Genomic DNA, 20808 nt, shown 5'->3' with positions numbered 1-20808 from the left:
TGTTTTGAAAGTACGTCACAAAAGCATGTCATACATAAGGAAATCCAAATAGGTTAAATTCCAGCATTCCAGGTATTGCCCATTTTAAGTGATCCCATGTCGCTGCATTGTCTCCCAGCCAGTGTCCTGTCTGCTTTCCTGATCCAACAAAAGTAGATCTCGAAATAAGGAAACTTCGTTTTCCAGGAAACACTTCTTCGATTGCTCTTGAAAGGAAACAACACTGGAATTATGCAAAGGAAAAAAAAGACAACTGGCACATCAATAGTTTTATATAGGGCAGATTTACATTGACTGATTTTACAATAATTATTCATTCCAGGGATGTGGACTCCTTTACAGTTAACTCAGTGTCTTAACAAATTTCAAGACATCAATTTTAAATAGTCTTTCTGCACAGCTTCCACAACCAGTGTGTGGTTTTCATTACCAACGTTAGTAAGAAGATTTTGCCTCTGATTCACTGCCTTAAATATGATACATTATTTTCCAGGAATTGAGGTCCTTCAGAAGCTTTGCAGAATGCAGGCCTTGTACTGTTCTGAAATATTTTTGTAAAGATTTTAGGATGCACTCCTTACTTCAGCGTCGATATGGCCATGGAATATCCATAAAGACTGTGAACATCATAATGTTTCCCCCAGATCTGCTCTGCATCCATACAAAGTGTCTTGGAAAACATGAGCTTATCAAGAATTCCTTCAAAAGAGGAATACAAATATTAACACACATTTTAATTCTGACTACTTCCAATCTTTTCTTTAAATGCACATTCATGACATTCAAGCCCTGCTTTCTCTTTAATGTTTGCACTAAGATCAGTATTACTCCTACAAAACAAAAATGTTGCTCTTGGCTGCTGGTTCAGTTCATCTTTGCTCTGTGACCTTTTCTACTCTTAAGCTTTGCTCCCATGCAATGAATAATTGAGAACTACATTGTAAATGTCTGAATCATTACATGCCAACACCTTGGCAATGTTTACTTAAACCTACTTAATACAAACTATGAACTCTGTCGTAGTTCTGCATACATCTTGAAAAGTACTGATAGTGAAACTTCATTATCTTATCAGACATAATTAAGGTAACGGCAGCATTCAGTAATAATCTGAAATAGGAAAAAAGCCAGTTATATAAACCACACCCTTGACAAAGGCCAAAGTATACCAATATTATCTATCAATAGTACTGCTCAAAGCCCACATGGGAGAACTGCAGTAAAATAATTTCACATCCTTGTAGCTAATTGCATAGTAATTCATAAAGGGTTTGGTATTCTGTTTACTGGTTAAAAGAGAGGGACTTACTGGGAGTGAAAGGAGGATAGTTTAAGTCATTCTGTTCACAACCTTTTATTGAGCCTTTAACGAAATTGGATACTTCATTCATATCCTGAAAACATAAGATGGAGAATGTGATAAAGTTTCCTCAAGTACATTTTCCTAATAATGTCTTAAGTTCTACTCTCTCACTCTTCAGGGAATAATTATTTAGAACTAGGATGATACAATTAGGCAAGAATTATACAACTCAGATACTGATCTGGTCCATATCTGTATTAATATGTCAGTGTTGGACAGACTTGTATATGCAGGTGAGCATCATGTCAGACAAACTGTACCTTATCCCTCCAATGAAAAAACTGCAAGAGGTACTCAAGTATACGTGGTCCCTACCTATGACCAACTCCACACACTTCTCAAGGAATCATCTTTGGTAGGGAACGCGTGTTTGGAGAGAAATCCAGAACCAGCAAGGGTACATTTTGACTTTCTGTCAAAATACACAAGGTGACTAGATATTCTTAAACATCTCCTTTATAATACTTTACAAGCCATTATACTTCCAAACTTTGCTGTCTCTTTCCGTGAATATTTTACTTGGCAGTGTTGTAAGTGTATTTCTATGTGTATTCCTGAATGTGCTGCAGGAAAACACGCATGGAAGAAGACAGCAAATTCATCATAGGGACACTGTAGTCCAGGGGCCAGCTTGCTTCACTCAAATTATTTGCTCTATGTAAGAGAGTTGTGCGGTCTTACACTTTGTAACTTAGGTTAATGGAACTGAAAAATCAGCAATAGTAAGTGAGAAAAACTCACTCTACCACATGGCAGCTGAATTACTGTATTTTGTCATCGTACAGGTTGAAATTGTTAAACAAGTTAAATTGCTACAGCTTTAAAAAAAGGGCAAAATATTCAGTAGATTCTCATTTTGTTTCAAAATATGTATTTATTTTTGACTAAAAGAAAGTAGGAAAAATACAAGAAGAATAAAGAGATGAAGGCGCCAAGAAAGACACTGAGAAGTGAATGGATTTCCTCCGGGCATCCACTTTGAGAAGTTTTATTACAGGATATTCCTTTGGAAAACTAATCTGGTCAGTCAAAATGGTTCTTACAGTCATCTCAGTTCCATGATCTCTACCTAAAATCCACGGTCACAGACTCTATCTTAGTCCTTTTGTGGAAGAACCTGTCTAGGGAGGCTGTTTTTTTCCAAATCCTCATCTAGAAGAGCAATTGCAGATAAACTAACCAGAAATCCCATGAGCTACTTTGAGCATAGACACATAGGTTATATGTATTATAATCTGTATTCAGGATCTCTTCAGTGCACCTTCACTGACCAGGTACCTAAATATTGTCATTCTGAGTACAGAAGTGTGCTAGCATTTGCCTTAAGCAAAGGTTCATCAATTGAAGCATTTTAAATTGTCACTGTATATCCGAAAACCAGCATACTGATCATATAAATGCCACAATTAATGATTAAAAATTTAAAATTTAATCTTCAAATTTGAATGCCAAATTCAACACCAGAAGACATACACATTCTGCATGGATTTCAGGTTAGTAATAGTAAATTGCAAAAATGCAAATTGGATTTGATAAACATCTATTCTTACTTATTTTTAAAACTAAAACAAAAAAAAAATTAAAGCTCTGAATTACTTACAATCCATATCCCATCGTATGGCACAGTATTATAGAACAGTTTGCATTCTTCCACCCACCAGCTAGTGCATTCAGGATTAGTGAAGTCTGGGAAAACAGCCTCCCCAGGCCACACCTGCAGTATTAAAAGGGAAATAATTAATTAAACTGTTAAGGATATTAAAGAGAGTTCTTAGAATCATAGAACAGCCCAGGTTGGAAGGGATCTTGAAAGATCACGTGGTCCCACCTTTCACAGGAAAGATAAACTATATGATTCTACATAGCACCGTGTCCAACTGCATCTTGAAAACCTCCAGTAATGGAAACTACCACATCCGCAGAGATGGTTTCCAGTGAACGGTTGTTCTCACTATAAAAAAATTTCCAGGGCAACTTGTACCCATTGCTCCTCATATTCTCCATGTGGCTCCTTGTGAAAAAAAGAGCCTCTATTCTCTTCATAGCTGCCCTTTAGTTACTGGAATACTGTGACAAAGTCTCCCTGGGCCTTCCCTTCTCCAGGGAGAGAAGACCTAACTCCTTCAGTCAGTAACTGAGCAGTTTCTCCAGCCCTTTGATCATCCTCATGGCCCTCCTTTGGATCATCGCCAGTCTGTCTGCATATTTTTCGAATCATGGGGACCAGAATGGGACGCAGTACTCCAGCTGCAACCTGAGAAGCTCTAAGTACAGTGGGATGATTGCATCTCTGTCTCTGCTAGTAATGTCCCTGCACATGAAGCTCAGGATCTGATTTGCTTTTGTTGCTGCAGTAGCAAACTGCTGACTGACATCCAGCCTGTTGTCCACCAGGACCTCCACGGTTATCCATCAAGGATAGTGGTAACACAGTGTTTTGATGAAGACTTTTGAATGACAAACTAGTAGTGACAACAGTTTGCATGCAGAAAGAAGGCAGAAAGAGTAAGAGTTTCTTAATTTTGGAGCTTTAAGTTACTTTTCTTCTAAGTCATACGAGGGACAACACACAACAGAAAAAAATCCCAATAGAAGCTAAAATTAGAAATTAAAAGGATAACGTGAGAGCTGGCTCTTCAGTCACTACTGAAAGTAAATAGGCGCTGGCTGATGTCCTTTGAGCTTTCAATCTACCTTAGTTGATTAGGTTGGGCAGTATCATATCTTAAATGAGACTTTATAAATTTGGTTCTTACTGTCAGGAAATTTTACTGAAAAAAGTAACTTCGAAAATGAGAATTTAAAAGGAGCCCTCTGACCTAAATAAAGGTATAACATGTCAAGAGACCAAGTTCAAATCCACAAAAATGTGATTACCTCCCCGATTAATGCTGTTGCTCCACCTGATTCATTAACCCAGACTTTCTTGCTCTCTCCCCTGACGTAGCTTTCATATGGACTACCATCAACTAGATTTTGTGTGCTAATAGCAGGATCCTAAAGAAAAATTAGAAAACAGAAATTAAGAACAACCCAGGATACACTTCATTAATTATTATAGACTATTAGAATGTCAGGCAATAAATGCAGTAATTACATAAAATAAAGAAAGATAAAATAATAAAGTTATAATAGTAATATTAACAAGGGAAAAAGAAATAGCTAAATGCTTACCAAGATGATAATATATCTTTGTCCATACTCATGCATATAAGTTGCAAAATTAGGGAGATCTTGAAACTTCACTTTGTCATAAGTAAAATCTTTCTTTTCTTCCATATAGTCAATATCGGTAATCTGAGCATCCTGACAGGGAAGGGAGTTCAGCTTTAACATGATAAGTGATATCTAAAGGTTTTGCTCATTAGTCCAATACAATTTCCCATTTGTCCTATAGTGAATTTGCCGCAGCCTGGTAGAAAGAATGTTGTCAGGCCTGCTTGCAAACACTGCACATCTTATCTCATCCTTACAGCCCTAATTAATGGTATTGATACATCTTCTGTGCCTAAAAAAACCTGCATGAATGAGTATATTATCATCCTTTCTAACAGCTGCTGGACATGTGGCTATTTTCATTGCAGTTGTCTGATTTCAAGAGCTATCCCCTTAAATCCAAATATTTCTTCTTCAAGTCTAGGCTTAACATTACGGTATTTTTATTCTATTTATGCCATTGGGCTAATTTAATCTGAAATCTAATATTAAAAGTCAATTGTACTTTACTTTTGGCTGTCAATTAACAAGAATATATGACTCCATAATTGCCCACTGGACAATTAAAAAGAAAGATCTATGGATTAGGTAATATGTGAAGATAAGAGGATATTGTTGTAAAGTATAATTGAAAAAGTATTACAGTAAATTTGTCTAATATAACTTACTGTAATTAAACTCCATATCCCACATTCTGATAATGGGTCTAAAATAACAAAGTGTAAAACCCAGAAGAATATACATTAGAAATTTACTAATTTAAATTGAAAAGAAATGAACCTGATGTGGAACACATCATGGTCAGGATCTCTAGATCATTTCTCCTTCAAATCTCTGCCTTTATGGAGTTGCTGCCCTCCTCAAACCCCATACTCACATAAGGGAGTCCAATCGCCCTGTTCCTCTCCACAACTGTCTTCACCTCATCCAAAGACCCATAATTCCATCGGCTGAGCTGGAAGCCCAGGCTCCAGTAGGAGGGCAATGCTGGCAGTCCCACGAACTGTAAGTTGAGAGCAAAAATCCCAGGCACTGTCAGTGGACACTGCACGTGTCACTTTGGTGCGCGTTTCCCCAGATTCATCCTCCTACAAGCTATCTGAATAATATAACCTGGAGTGTGAGAAATGAGCAGCCCACTCCCAAATACAATACTTTTCTGTGATTCTTTTTTTCCTTTTAAGAAATAAAAATGTTTTAGGCCAACACCCATTGTTTAAGATGACACTGAAAGTCAAGTGGATCTCAAGAACTACAGAGATATCAGTGATATCTTATGACCATAAAATTGTGACATTCCCGTAAGCATATTTATCTACCCTATAATATTGCCATATGAGCAAGAGTTTCAACAAGAGTAAGCACCAGCAAGAAAGCATAAATTTTTCCATGTAGACCATCTCCAGCTCCAGTTACCACTGTGTAAATCAGTCAGGCTATAGAGGCTCACTGATTTAGCAGCTACAAACTTTTTGGGCCTCCAACTGCTGCATGGTCTCCAGAAAAATTAGTGCCTAAGTTTCAGATGCCTATAAAAGGCCACCTAAAAACATCTACACCCCAGCTCAACCCCAGTCAGTCATTACTAATGACAGCAGCCACATTTGGGATGTATGAAGAGCTATTCTTAGTTAAATATATACTGAGTCATATTTTGAGTTAATAGATAACCTAGTGAAGACATGCTGTCATATAAAGTGGTGGGGAAAAAAAAAACCACCTAAAAAAACCTCAGGCACTTTTAAAAATTTTCAGATGCATAGTCTCTCTAGTCAAAAGTACCTTCAGGTATTCCTGGACTACTTGCTCTGGAGTATCCCCCAAGAAGACATAAAAATCAAGGATCCCACCAATGGTTCTGTAGGTCACTGCTGGAGCAGGCTGCAGCACAAACTCTGCCAAACAAGAGTGCATAAGAACAATTCTGAATACCATAATTCTAAAACAACTTTGTAATTTTCTATCTGACGATTAGGAAAATAAAACCCACGAAACAAAAATACCTAAGAAATCCAAATCAATTAATTGAACTTGCACTGAAATATATTCAGATGACTCTTGTAAATGCCAGTATATCCATTACTGTACATCTTACAGGGAAAAGAATTAGAAGAAATCCGATAGCTTAACCTTTAATCTTTAAATTTTTAGTACAACTTTCCAGACTGAAGAGATGTGAAGAGCTCTATAAAGCATGCATACATTCATGCTTACCTGAAAAGACTAAAGGGTATTTACTTTCAAGTACTACTCACTCTAAATGTAGGCTCCAATTCCAGTGTCCTGAACATCAGCACAGAGCCGCACAGGCTTCGAATAGGTTTCCGACCCTCAGGTTTCGAGCACAATCTTCATGTTTCTAGTGTGCTACTTATTGCTTATATCACTTAAGCTAAACACTACAGTTTTGATCCCAGTTCCATAGATCAAATAAGAAGGTACTTAATTGCAATGCTCAGGACTACAGAGAAAGCTTTCTTACCCATGGCATTGCTATTCATTAGGAAAACACCAAAGGAGGCTCCACTGCTGTCTTCTAAACACAGGAAGAAAGTTTGAACTCCGTATAAGTTATGCATTTCCTTAAAGGATAAAAAGGAAAAGTAAGCTGATTAAAATCAATAACTGGACTGGGATATTTCCAAACAGATCCCCACATAGAACTTCTCAAAATATACAAAATAACCCAAAAATAAAAATCCTGACACTTCCCTACGTTCTGTATTTTCTTTCCTTGCATTCTTCTCCCATAGGAGAACATTTTCCATTAAAACAAAAGTCTCCCAAAACCTACAGATAACACAAGCAAGCAAATATGATGGATCTTCAGGCAAGTCTGTATATATTGAGGCACCATTTCTGGGAAATACTATTTGAAGTGAACAATAGAAATTGAAAGGTGCTACCATCACCTTTCACCATAGATTGAATTTTACATCTCATCTCTAATTCTATTAATCCTGCCAGATAATAATTTTTCTGCCTAATCTACAGAAACGAGAGTTCCTTGCTTCTTTTTCATTTCCTTTTTAATTTTTTTCCTGTTATTATTAGCAAAACAAACTTAGAATTTTTAACAACTGTTGTAATATTTGAGCTTATTTCCTGCAAAAGAAAACTTAGAATCTAAGTTAACAAGAAATAAACTTGAGCAATTTGAAATTAGCCTAACTGGATTCTGTTCACTGTTAGTTTAACATAATGATTTTACTCAATAGAGCCATTCAGGTAGAAACCTCAAAGCTGAAAAAATAGTGAAAAATGCCTCCAGGTAAGGGGTACAAATTCCAAATTATTATTTATTATGTATTATGTCTTACCCTATAGTTTCTGTTAGTGAAACAGGAAAAAAAACCCAAACCTGCAAAACACTGAAGTGCTCACTCAAAGTAAATTATATGGTTTGTTGCTTTATGAAACTGGTGTAATTGTGACAAATAGTCTTACAGTTATTGAAAACCGGAAATTCTTACAAACAGAAACAGCCATACAAACTATAGGAACAAAGAATAGCTAACAGGTGTATTTAATCTTGTAAAGACACAGCTGTTAAAGGGAATGCTTCCATCATTTTCCAAGCTACCAGGATGTTGGCTGAACACACACGTGTCATCTGGACTGAATGCTGTGCACAGCGCTGCAATAGCACATATTGCTATTTCTTTTCTTTATCAGTAGAAACAGAAGGCTCTCATATACTAATGTTTATCAAGCAGTTTTCAACTGCACATCAACACAAAATTAAAAATATTTTTAAAAAGCTATTCCTCAGGGAACTTCTGTCAGTCCCATTGAGCTTTTAGTAGTAACGTGCAGTGCCTGACGAGTTAGTGGGGAAAAACTCAATGGACATTATTAATGTGTCTACTGCATAACAGGCTTAAATTCCACAAGTCATCTGCAAAGAATGGAATGTAATAAAACCAGTCCTTACTCCAGAGGGGCCAATATCCCTGCTGAAGATGGGCCAGGTTTTCCAGTTAACATCATGCCGGTACTGCTTATGCACGTGCTCTCCCACACCATAAATGTTGCTGCTAGGGAGTTTGATCGACAGCTGCAAAAACTGATCGGCGTACTGCAGTGGTCCTATGGTAGTATCAAACCTGATGAAAATGTTAAAAACAACAACAAAAAATATTTTAACAAGAGTTAACGGAGTACTTCTTTCTACTCCTTTTAGATAGAGCTGGATAGCAGGTTCAGGTCTCCACTCAGAGAAATAATCTACTCCATCAGATTTTGCAAATCAACTGCAGCTATTGCTTGCCCCTGACCACAGGGCAAAGCAAACCATGGCTAAACGCAAGCTTTCAAATAAGCCATGCATAGATGAGTGCAGATTAAAATGACAATGTGATCCCTTGCAAAGGTTCAGTTTATGACCCTGCCTGCGGTCTCCTAGGGTGCCAAAAAGACTTCATTAGGCATTTTAGGCCTCCTCACTCCCAATGGATGGAGGGAACCATAGTCAGGGATCTTTTCTGCAGCCAGGTGGGTACCCACAGAGCACCAAAATGTGCTCATTTTTTATTATGTGACAAGAACCCTGCAATTTTGGTCTTAGAGCTAAACCAGATTTAAAGCAGAGAGCAATTGGAATGGAACTGATCCTCAGATTTGAAGGTTATCTTCAGCTTCATTAAACCAAAGGCACATGGGGATCTGCAGAAATACAGTCTTTCCTTGAAAGCAGAGAAAAAGACTTAATTTGAGATGGCAAAATACCTCAATGGGTATTCACATCATACATGATTTCAAAGGAATATGATTTTATCTACTACTGTCATTTTAATTAGAAACACTTTTTACAACTGTATTTTCTTCCGATCTTTGTGACATTTAACAGTCAAAATATTTATGTGGGGGAGAGAAACACAACTGTCTCTTGGCTTTATGCAAACACAGTCACATTAATTTTAAGGGACTTTATCAATTCAGAGGTATTAATATGCTATAACTACATTTATTACAGATACTGACTATGAAAATGTCATTATCTGTAAATTTTTTTACGCCTAAAGAAGACCTTCAATTATTAAATGAATAGTGCACTAGCCACTATAAACACTACACAAACAAGAGACAAAAGCAAGAGAGTCTGGGCTTGCTGCAGTTTTAATCTGTTTATATTACATTTTTGTGCTTCTTTTCTTAAAGTTAAAAATATTAATTCTTTAGAGAGGATTCATAGGTCAAATTCTCACCTGATGTATTTCTATCTACTTTTAATGATTCCAATGATTATCTTGCCCATCCGCTCACAAACTGTACTGGTACTGGGTATTTTTGGAGAAGAAAGTTTGTATAACTTATTTAAGTATGCCAGACTTTCAGGTTGTTTTGCAAATGATGATTGTAATTGGTCTATCAGAACTCTAATGTTTTTGTGGTTCCAAGTGGAACAACTGACGATGGAAAGTCATAGGCATTATAACTGTCGGGATAATTAGAACTTTTGTAATAAACAGCAACAACACATAGGTCCCCACTATTCCAAAGAACTTTCTCTCTGATTGTTTCAGGGTTGGGAGAAGGCACTCATCTTGTGTAAAGAAGTTGATCAAGGATCTATATCTGAGGGACTGCCCTTATCCCATGACAACAGCAGTTTTCTTTGGGATACTCAGACTCAGGCACCATTGTAATTTTTTTTCTTTAGAAACATAAAATGCAAACACTTTTATTCAATATACAAAAGCCTAAGGAAAATATAGACAATCTTCCAGAGCACTGTTTCAGCCTGGTTCCATTGGACTGGGTTTCTTACTCCCCCTCCACATACGCCTTTAATCAGTCATGCACAACTGAATACAACGTCCATCTTTTATGCTTCCTGTGATTGCAAATCAATCATTATGGAGGACTCTGAGCAAGAAAACAATATTAATAAGAGCACAAAAGTAATTGCTAATTAATTAAACTGGAAGTGTTGATAATCCAACTGGCCTACCACTCTGACAGGTAATCATTCTTGGCCTGACTTAATAAGCATGTTCATCCTGACACTTCCGCCCCTGTAATGAGTCTTAAAGACATGCCTTTAGGATTGTAGAGGTGATTTCTTTCTTTAATTTTAGACCCTAAATGGGATGAAAGCATTCAACATACAAGTACGTCAAAGATTTCACTTACAGTATTACATAAACAGCTTCCCAGTGGCTTGCTACGGGTCTAAAGATGTCTAAATGGCAGCCTGGTTTTGGTGATTCAGAGCTTCAGCATGATTGTGACAAATAAAATAAAAGATACAGTGAAGAGTGTTCCCATGTGATTTAAAGTACTGGCAAAGCAGTCCTTCAGAGAATAAAAATTCTCCAAACAGATGGAACAAATAGCTGTAAAGATTTCCCTAGTACTCGGGGAAAGACAATGGTGAGCGAGGCTCAGAACCTTTTAGACAGAGCTCTCCCTATCACAGAATTTGTTTCCAAAGGCCTTGCAAGAGTCTTTGCAGAACATCCATGAGTCAAAAGAAGAGGAGAAGTAGATTTAATGTCCAATAGGGCACTTCAAATGTGGCATCTTGGATGTACATATGTTGTGTGGCAACACAGGCTTTCAGAAAAAACCAGACATCCGTGTTATTCAGAAAGAACAGCAATGTTACTTACAGCACTCTGCTGTTGCTTACTCTGGTCACCACAATGCCAAATGGGTTCTGCTTCACATCCACCTTGTAGTTTAGATTGGAGGCTGCTTGTCCAGTGAAAGAACGCACATGCTCGTGAGGAACTTCAAATCTTCGCGTTGTAGGATCAGTGATCTGCACATATTTAAACAACAGAATTGTTAGGTCTTTAATGCCCAATTCAAACGTTTTCCAGCATTAACATATAGTTCTAACTTAGGATATTTCCACTCCATTGTAGTCTGTTCTGCCTTAATTGTTATTCACTTCTAACTTTCATCACTCATTCTCAGCCATTTTCATCATAATACTTAACCCTGTGTTTCCCTGGTTCAGCAGGAATCCACTACAAGAGGAAGATCTTCCACAGAAGAAGTCCTGTTCAACCCCAGAACCCATCGATACCCCACATTTAGGGTATGGACTGTGAGTTTTCCATAGAAAACAGAAATCATTGGAAGAGTTAATATTATCTGTCAAAATGACTGACAGAGATGGCCAGGCCATAAATAAAAAGTAAGTAAATACATTCCTCCCTCAAATTTTCCTTTGATGAGGAAAAAGGTAGATAGTGTAAAAACAGAGCTTTTCAAAGATCTCAGTAATTTCTCATGCAGATCCCACCACACTAAACTCTTGTTAACCTGATAGATTACAACTGCAGAGAGGACGAAGAAAGGAGGAGCCAAGCACTTCAGTGGGAGACATGAAACTGCATCAGAGGGATGAATCCAGCCCTCCTAAATTCAATATACTATAACAGCCAGTCTAAAATCCTCCACAGAACGTGAACCTTAAAACAGCATAGAAAAAAAATTAACCTTGAAATGGAAACGATTTGGTGTCTGATATTCTCCTGTGAGGAGGACAGTGTTGATATCATTTCCAAAGAGGGAAGGTGATGGCAGCCTTTTTAGCGTAGTCTCAAATCCTTGGGAAAAAAACACATATTGTAATGTTATTGTCTTGGACTGGATATTGGCACCTGTATAAACTGGGGAGCTCAGCCTCCATCTTACCTGCCCGAGTTGATCGTACCGACCCATCCACTTTGTACCCATAGTTTGAAGAGAAAAAACACCAGGGCACACTGACATCACTCTGGGGACTCCAGCAGCAGCCACGTAGTTGGCAGGTGCTCTGATTCAAGGATACGAGGGGTACAAATTAAACAGTTAAAAGGGACGTAAAGCATATTTTAAGCCAAACATCAGGAACCTTAGTAATATCTGTAATGGGATCAACTCCTTCTCTGAAAATCTATTAGGTGAATTCAATGGCCAGAATATACTACACAGAAATAAGTTTTTTACTGGATTCAGAGTAGAAACGTGTTTATTAAACGTACATTCTTTAAACCACAAGATCCACTGGTAAAATGAACATTTAAAAAGCTTTATTGAAGAATTTGAGCTGTGGTAGATGCATTATAATCTGACCAGAAGTCACACACTTGGAGAGGCATTAAAAGTTATAATTGGCTTAACATATGGTAGAGATCTCTTTATTAAACATCTACGTATGTGTAATTGATACTCATGTATAATATCTACATATTGATATAATTTTCCAGCATCAGAAATATTAAGATTGCTTCTGCAGAACATCAATTTGAAAAAAATCACCTTTTTCTTCCAAGAAATACAAACAAGTAAACCCACTGTTTAAAGCATATATCTCAGTGTAGTGGCACCAACCTTTGCACTACCTTTCAGTGGTCCATTAAGCTACAGTACCTTTGCTTTACTGTTAGAAATTAACTTGTCCACACACTGTTTGCACAACTTTTATGTCTGAAGATAAGATTTGGGTCATCAAACATCACTAAGTTACATTTTCTCATGTTAAATCCTCAACTTAGGACAAAGGACAGTAGTGATATGACAAGCTTCAAGTAAGGGTAAAGGGCATTGTCCATAAGCGATCTCAGTTATCCAAACTGAACATGCAGATCTTTAAGACCTTTCCCTCCACCTCCTTGCTGAGAGAAACTGTTTCTGCCTTCATCTGAGTGAAGCCAAATGTTTTTGTTGTTTGTGCCATGCTTATTTAAAATATTCTGCAGCTTGACACAGGTGGAGATGGTTCAAAACCTTTATTGATGCTGCCCTTGCTGGCACTTGATTTGGATTATAGAGCTCAGCCTGGTCAGCACAGGTAAAATGATTTTCTCAGTCTCTGAAGAGACTAAAGATAACCCAGCTCGAACTCAAAAATCACGCAAGGGCTGAAACAAAGCACAGAGAGAGTTCATGGAGCTATTGGCTTGGGAAGTCTTAGTGCATTTATTCAGTAGTGATTTCACAGAGCACAGAAATTACTGCAAAACCACCCAAGACAAACCCCACATTCAACAAACAGTGGAGTGTTTGTGTCTCTGACATGGACTCATCACATCAGAAAGCACGTATGGTGTCATTTTCATCAGATTTCAAGCAAAAACATGGTTGGAGGAGAGATGTAGTGACTCGTTTTCACCCACATCCATCCACAAATCAATGTTCTTTCTAAGGTTGTGAAAAACCCAGCCTCACTTTCCACATCTCTAACTCCCACCACGAGAGTTCCCGATTTCCCTTTTTATAAACTATTTCAGAATAAATGAGAACAAGCGCCAATCCCCTCCAATACTGCACAGATCATAGCTTTGCTCCCTTACTTCATTTACCTAATTTCCTTCATACACAAGGAAATATCCTAAATACATACGAACAGCATTGCTACCTCCATCCTCTTACCCCTTTCTAGATCAGTGACTATCCCATGCAAAGCAGAATAGCTTGAACAACAGATTTTCCTAAAGGTAGTTCAAGCATCAGTGTTCCTAACTTCATAAGCATGTTTTTCTTTTTTCCCAGCTACTTCTCAAAAATACTTGTTGACTATTTTCAGCTGTTATTTTACAGTCCAGTGATATTCTTCTAAGCTAGATCTTATTCTAGTGGATTTGAAAGTTATAGCTCTGTATTTTCATGGCACATTGAACTTGCTACATAAAAAAGTAAACACAGAAGCATAAGATTGGTTACGCCTGACACAGGGAAAGGAGCAGAGTTCATTCAAAGACAGTGCAGAAGCTGTTATAAAAGCTATCATTTAGTGTAAATAAAGACGTGAGCTGATCACAGCCTCTGAGCTATAAACCCAGTATAATAGATACCAATAGCCAATAAAGCCAACAAGAAAGTCGAAACTTAATTAGAAATAATCCTGTATACAAGGAAACAGTTTATGCTGGGGTACAGTATGAGGTGGCTTCTGAATATTGACCTGAGCACCAAGGATTAAAAGATTTTCTATGTGCTGAACTAAAATGTTTCCCTTATGTGCACCCAAACAAACCTCTGTCAGCAGGATATTTTGTGGAAGAACCACACAAACAAAAAGAATCCAAATAATACACCTTTCCCCCAAGCTTTCAGAGGTGTCAGTCCATAATGGACTATAACAGCTCTGCGTATGGTAGTTCATTTTTGACTAGTGCATTCTTCTTGCCCAGTCAAACTTCATGGCAATTTTCCACAGCAGTGAATAGTTAATAAATATCTACTTTCTTTCAGCATATCTATCTTTATCAATCCTGTGATCCGTTAATAAATATATATTTGCTTTCCATATTTCTATCCTCTGCAAGCCTCTCACTTTCTTGCTTCATCTAGGACATCTTCCATGAACAAAGAGATCAGGACAGACACTACCCTGCTATAGGAGCTTATGCAAATTCTAATTTTCCCAGCTGCTGTTTATTCTGAAAGCTACTAATAGAAACCACTACAAAAGAGTTATGCAGGTAACTGCATGATGAGTGCAGCACTTAATGTGGGGTGACTGGTTCAAAAGAGGTACTTCAGGATTAAAATGATCTGCATGGCTGCTCCTACCATGGTGTTCTTGCTCTTGCCAGGGTAAAGGAACTGAAAGAGCAGAGGAACAAACAGTCATTTAAGCTTTACTAACCTGTTTGCTTGCAGGACTTTATTGAACTATATATCATAACAAAACTCACAGCATGACAGAAGCTCTAACAACTGTCATTTCTGGAATTAGACTGGGAATTTCCTCAGAGCGCAAGACAGAGAGTTAATCATTTTTTCATACCTCTGTGAATGACATTAGCATCACACATCATAATATGTTCACTATTTTTTCTCCTAAGCTGGCCCCCTAAACCACAGAATGATGCCAGCTAGATCTGCTAGCTTCCATCAGAAAATGAGAACAACCATTATAAAGATTAAAAATAATGATGATGATAATAATAATAATAGTAATAATAATAGCAGCCTTTCAAGATTAGCCACTGCAAAAAGTCTCTGAATACGAGAGCAGTGCAAAAACATAAGATGATACTTTTAACTGGGAATCTTCATTCATAGATTCATAATCCAAAACGTAATTTCTAAACTCTGTGCCTTCCTAGATGAGAGACACCACAAGCAAGAAACGAAGACACTGAGATTCAAATCAGTTCTGAAAGGAAACTGTATAAAAGTCCTGAGCATCTGGATAAAGTGCATCTTCACCTGCTTTTCCTGACCACTATAAAAGCTAGTACTTGACCATCAGCCAAAAAGAAACTCTTCAGGCAAAGCTGCTAAAAATAAAGAGTGAGGGTTTTTTAGCTGCTTCATGTCTGACTAATTTTGTTTGCAACTATCCCAAAACCAAACTGCTGGGGAGTACGTTGACAGCGGTCTTCAAGCTTTGACAGCAAACTGTTACATTGACTATAAAAATCAGACCTTCTGTCAATGGGTTCTACAAGAGTTACACTTCCCTGCAAATTGTTCAAGCCATCACAGATTAAAAAAAAAAGGTTAAGAAAAAACCTGATACAGTAGAGACCAGTTAAATTTTTATAACTAAGCATGAGGCTATTTTCTAATCTTTTCTAGAACGTTTTCAGACCTTTGTAGCTACTTGATCCGGGATGCAGTCAATTCTCTCCGCTATTGGTATGTTCGGACATACTGGTGAAAATTCTGTTAGGGAAATAAATCAATGAGTTATTATGAGGATTTCAAAAAATGTAGAAACAACGTGATTACCTGTTAACTCAGTAACTGCCTCTGCTGGCTCTTTTCTCACCATCTTGAAAATCTAATCTTTATAGAATCATAGAATAATTTGGGTTGGAAGGGACCTTAAAGATCATCCAGTTCCAACCCCCCTACCATGGGCAGGGACACCTCCCACTGGATCAGGCTGTTCAAGGTCCATCCAACCTGGCCTGGAACCCCTCCAGGGTGTTCATATAGATTCAAATGAGTATAAGTGATTGATAGTGTTATTTAGTTTTAGCTTTGAAAAACTGCACACAACTATTTTGCATAAAGGTAGGACAAATATACTTTAAAGTTTTTGAACATATGGGCAACAGTTATAATTTTATTTCTTAAGATATATATTAATCTATTTTTCAGTAAGTCCTGTAACTCAATATGTGTTACTTTTTGTGAAAATACAAGAAAAATTACAATTGGAAGGACTTCTCTTTTTCTTAAATAGTACTTTGCCTCTGCTTTCATTGGTGCTCCTTCTCCTGAGACACTGTTCTTCTATAGGACCTTGAATTAGAACATCATGTAAAAGCACCTTAGAGCTCCATTAAGATGCCTCATTAGATTTCAGGTTTGTTGGACCAAATTTAAGGTGACTTCTTAACAGCTTTAAATGACAAAACAGAACCTGATCATCGCTTCCAGTTTCTTCCAACAGTGAAAGTTACTTTACATATATTTTGGAAGCTGTTTGTATTCAGAATGAGAGCTACAAAGTGCAGAAATCTTGTCTTACGCTGAGATCACACAAAATACACAGATTTGCCTGTTTGCAGTACATGCATTTGTAGCTTTTGCTCAATTCATGCACATGTTCTGACTGAAACAGGCAGAAAATACAGAGATATTAATCTGTATGGGCAGCTTAACTAAAACACCATGATATTTGCTGTGTACTAGCAATTATTTTTATTTTACTGCCATTTGCACCTCTAAGCTTTTTTATTTCAATCACTACGTGCAAATAGGATTCCTCAGACAAAATGGAACTGTATGTAAAGCAGAGTGCCCTGTCACATCCCCGTAAGACAAGTGGTTACTAATGTACCAATACAGGTTTTTATGTTTTCAGGCTTTTTATTCAACACTATGTCTGCTCCCAGATCATTTTTTTTTTTTTAAGTGTTTTCTTTATTATCTTAAAAAGTACTGGAATCATGTAAAATAAACAGACTAAAAATCAGTCTTTGGCGGAAGGGATAAAAAGAGTTTTTATGGCCACAAATCCCTAGACATGCTGTTTATTCCTTGTGTTTATAACAGAAAACATTATTCATGTTATCTGTAGGAACAATCATCTGTCATCTTTGGTTTAAAAGAAAATTATAACAGTAATGCTGAGAGCCACAGTAAAAACATTGATTTTGCAAAGGACAACAGAGAAATGCTTGTGTTTTTGTGTGTTTACTTTTTCCCATTTTTTCAATTGAACATCCATGTTCTTGAAAAGTCTGAATGAAACAGGGACAGAAATGATGCCAATGTTCCAGAAGCTCTGCGGCATTCACAACAGTTTCAGCAGGCAGAGAACAGCAGTTCCCACTCAGGGATTTTGCTGCCGTAGGAACAGAGCAATGGGAAGTACTTACCTGTAGGTTTGACTCCAGATTCACCTGATGCTAAAAGCCCGATGAAGACACAGGCTATAATCACCACCAGGCAGAAGAGGACAATTAGGGTTACTTCCAGCCCACTGAACTTCCTCTTGCCCATCTAGAGTCAGAGAAACACCATTGAGATAAGGAAAACAGAAGTAAGAGCTTCAAAAACTATAAATTACACTACTAATTTAATAAGTTAGCAAAATTCATCGATGATTCAAGTTTTAAACCATATCCTCTAATCCCAGGGTTTAAATAACATGATCTTCAAGGACCATGTGCAATGTCTCGCGGGTGATGGAACAGCTCATTCTGGATGTCCAAACATCTGGAGGAAAAAGTGGTTTGAAGGAGTGGCCAACCTGGGTTCATCAGGGAGAAATCATACTTGGCCAACCCTTCTATGATGGCATGACTGGCTGGGTAGATGAAGCGAGAGCAGTAGACATTTTCTACCTCAGCTTCAGCAAGTCTTTTGATATTGTGTCCCATGACATATTCACAGGAAAGATTAGGAAGCCTAGGCTAGATGAGCAAACAGTGAAATTCGTTGAGAACTGACTGCATTGCATAGCTCAGAGGGTCGTCATCAGTGCAGAGCCTAGCTAGAAGCCTGTAGCTAGTGGTGTTCCCTAGGGGTCAGTACTGGGCCCAGTTTTGTTCAGCATATTCATCAATGACCTGGATGAGGAGACAGAGAGCACCATCAGCAAGTTTGCTGATGATATGAAACTGAGAGGAGTGGCTGATGCACCTGACGGCCATGCTGCTATTCAGGAAGACCTGGACAGGCTGAAGAGTTGGATGGACAAGAACCTAATGAAGGTCAATGAAGGCAAGGGCAGAGTCCTGTACCTAGAGGAGGGCCAACGCCCTGCACCAGTACATGTTAGGGGTTGATCTGTTGGAATTCTGCTGGTCAACAAGCTAACCACGAGCCAGCAATGTGCCCTCATAGCCAAGAAGGCCAATGGTACCCTAGGATACATCTCCACTCAGCCTTAGCAAGGCCTCATATGGAATACCACGTTCAGCTCTGTGTTTCTCAGCTCAAGAAAGACAAGGAACTACTGGAGAGAGTAGAGGGCCACAGAGTTGATTAAGGGACTGGAGCATCTCTCTTACGAGGAAAGGCTGAGAGACCTGAGTCTGTTTTAGCCTGGAGACGAGAAGACTGAGTGAAGACTTCATAATTACTTATAAATATCTAAAGGGTGGGTGTCAGGAAGATAGGGCCATATTCTTCACTAGTGCCCAGTGACAGGACAAGGGGCAATGGGTACAAACTGGAACACAGGAAAGTTTCACCTGAACACGAGGAAAAACTTCTTTACTATGAGGGTGACAGAGCACTGGAACAGGCTGCCAAAGAGCTGTGGAGTCTTCTTCTCTGGAGATATTCAGACCCTGCCTGGACACACTCCTGTACAACCTGCTCTAGGTGAGCCTGCTTTAGTGGAGGATTTGGACCGGATAATCTCCAGAGATCCCTTCCAACACCTACCATTCTGTGATTTTTCAGGATAATTCACACCGCACAGATTATTACACTAGTGGGCAATCACTGAGAATTTTCTTCCTTTCACCACTTAATGAACAAGCAAAGAACAATTCTCTCCTGAGATTAACTACGGAGTTTCTCACATGTTACTGAAACTACTGAAACAGAAAACAACCCAAATCCTCTTCCCCCCTCCCCTTTCTTTTCTGTTTTTTTTTCTTTGAGTTTTCTTTTCTTCTTTAGTACAAACACAAACTAGATCCTGTTTTATAAAGAAGGACTGTAGTTTGCTAAAAATGTATTGGACAAAAACCTCTGCTGAGCTCTGACTGCATGTTTACGACACATGGGAAAATCAAGACACAGGTAACAGGGCAAGTTACTTATTTATAACGTGGAAGAATATATCACACGTATAAGCCCATGAAACACGGATAGCTTTTGAAATCGCAGCTGAAATGAGGGTGTATATGTCAATGGATTCAGTGCCTTTAAATGTTGTGTAAAAGTAATCTTTTTCTCAGTATTTCTTTCTTTTTGTGAGGCACAGTGAAGACAGGCTTGCCAAAAGGGCTGTGCTGGCTGCAGAGCCAGCTGATCAGCCCCGTGCAAAGAACAACGCCGCACTATTAACGTTTAAATGCGCACCAGCAAAAGAATTAATTAAAACTAGTCTCCAACATCCAGATCAATAGATATTGCCAAGCAGCTACTACATTTTACATTTGTTTAAGAACATTTAACCATATAAACCAGTCTTAAATACAGAGAAATTTGCTCGTTTTACTTAAAGTAAGAATGTGTGGGAATACATTTGCATTGCATTGACATAGCAAAACACTTTCATGTTTTAGTGACTAACCAAAGGAATGAAAAATATTTTATAAGGAGAGGGTTTTTTGTGAAATAATAATGTAAATCTATTGTATATTCTTGCCTCACATTTCTTCCCAGTATAATCCATCACCCTATCTGCACCCCTATTCATGGAAATGCCACAGACACAGAAATGAACGACGATTAAAGACAATACTGGCCTATCATCAGTCCCCAGAAGAGTAAAGCTAGTACTTAGATAAATAATGGCTTTTTAGTAATAAAGAAGCTGATATGAATAACGCAGTGCAATTCATCTTTTCTCCAGTAATATAAAAATTTGCAGCCATTTTTAACATTACATTAATTGTTACTGCCCCAGAGAATATTGTACGTAAACAGTAAAACTACGCTGTATATTGAAAAGTATACATCTTAAAGACTGGTTCTTTACAATGAGGAAGTGTTACTCCAGTAGATCCCCTCCTGAGTTCCCTTTAACACTGCTTGAATATATGTTGATTAGGAGTCCTAAAAAGTAACATTCATTTTCCTGAAAACTAGAATTTTATTAAAGTTCATGCCATCAGGCATCCCACCACTGTAAAGTTGCATTTCAG

General features: G+C 37.9%; 1 protein-coding gene across 1 annotated transcript in view; it reads right to left on the bottom strand.

Annotated features, from left to right (window-relative positions):
* Positions 1 to 17983, bottom strand: part of SI (sucrase-isomaltase) — a 51411-nt gene extending 33428 nt beyond the window's left edge. The window contains exons 1-15 of the mRNA XM_009558157.2: positions 17860 to 17983; positions 16119 to 16192; positions 12230 to 12350; positions 12032 to 12141; positions 11194 to 11345; positions 8514 to 8685; positions 7062 to 7161; positions 6362 to 6474; positions 5457 to 5582; positions 4538 to 4669; positions 4241 to 4360; positions 2964 to 3077; positions 1310 to 1394; positions 582 to 699; positions 35 to 206 (exon numbers count right to left, since the gene is read on the bottom strand). Of these exons, the coding sequence (XP_009556452.2) occupies positions 35 to 206; positions 582 to 699; positions 1310 to 1394; positions 2964 to 3077; positions 4241 to 4360; positions 4538 to 4669; positions 5457 to 5582; positions 6362 to 6474; positions 7062 to 7161; positions 8514 to 8685; positions 11194 to 11345; positions 12032 to 12141; positions 12230 to 12350; positions 16119 to 16192; positions 17860 to 17983 (1833 nt within the window). The remainder of the gene's footprint in view (positions 1 to 34; positions 207 to 581; positions 700 to 1309; positions 1395 to 2963; positions 3078 to 4240; positions 4361 to 4537; positions 4670 to 5456; positions 5583 to 6361; positions 6475 to 7061; positions 7162 to 8513; positions 8686 to 11193; positions 11346 to 12031; positions 12142 to 12229; positions 12351 to 16118; positions 16193 to 17859) is intronic.
* Between the last annotated feature and the right edge of the window lie 2825 nt (positions 17984 to 20808).

The sequence above is a fragment of the Cuculus canorus genome, chromosome 9, assembly GCF_017976375.1.
Source record: "Cuculus canorus isolate bCucCan1 chromosome 9, bCucCan1.pri, whole genome shotgun sequence".
Lineage (NCBI taxonomy): Eukaryota > Metazoa > Chordata > Aves > Cuculiformes > Cuculidae > Cuculus > Cuculus canorus.
The sequence above is the reverse complement of the archived record's forward strand: the minus strand, read 5'-3'. Positions and strand labels throughout refer to the sequence as shown.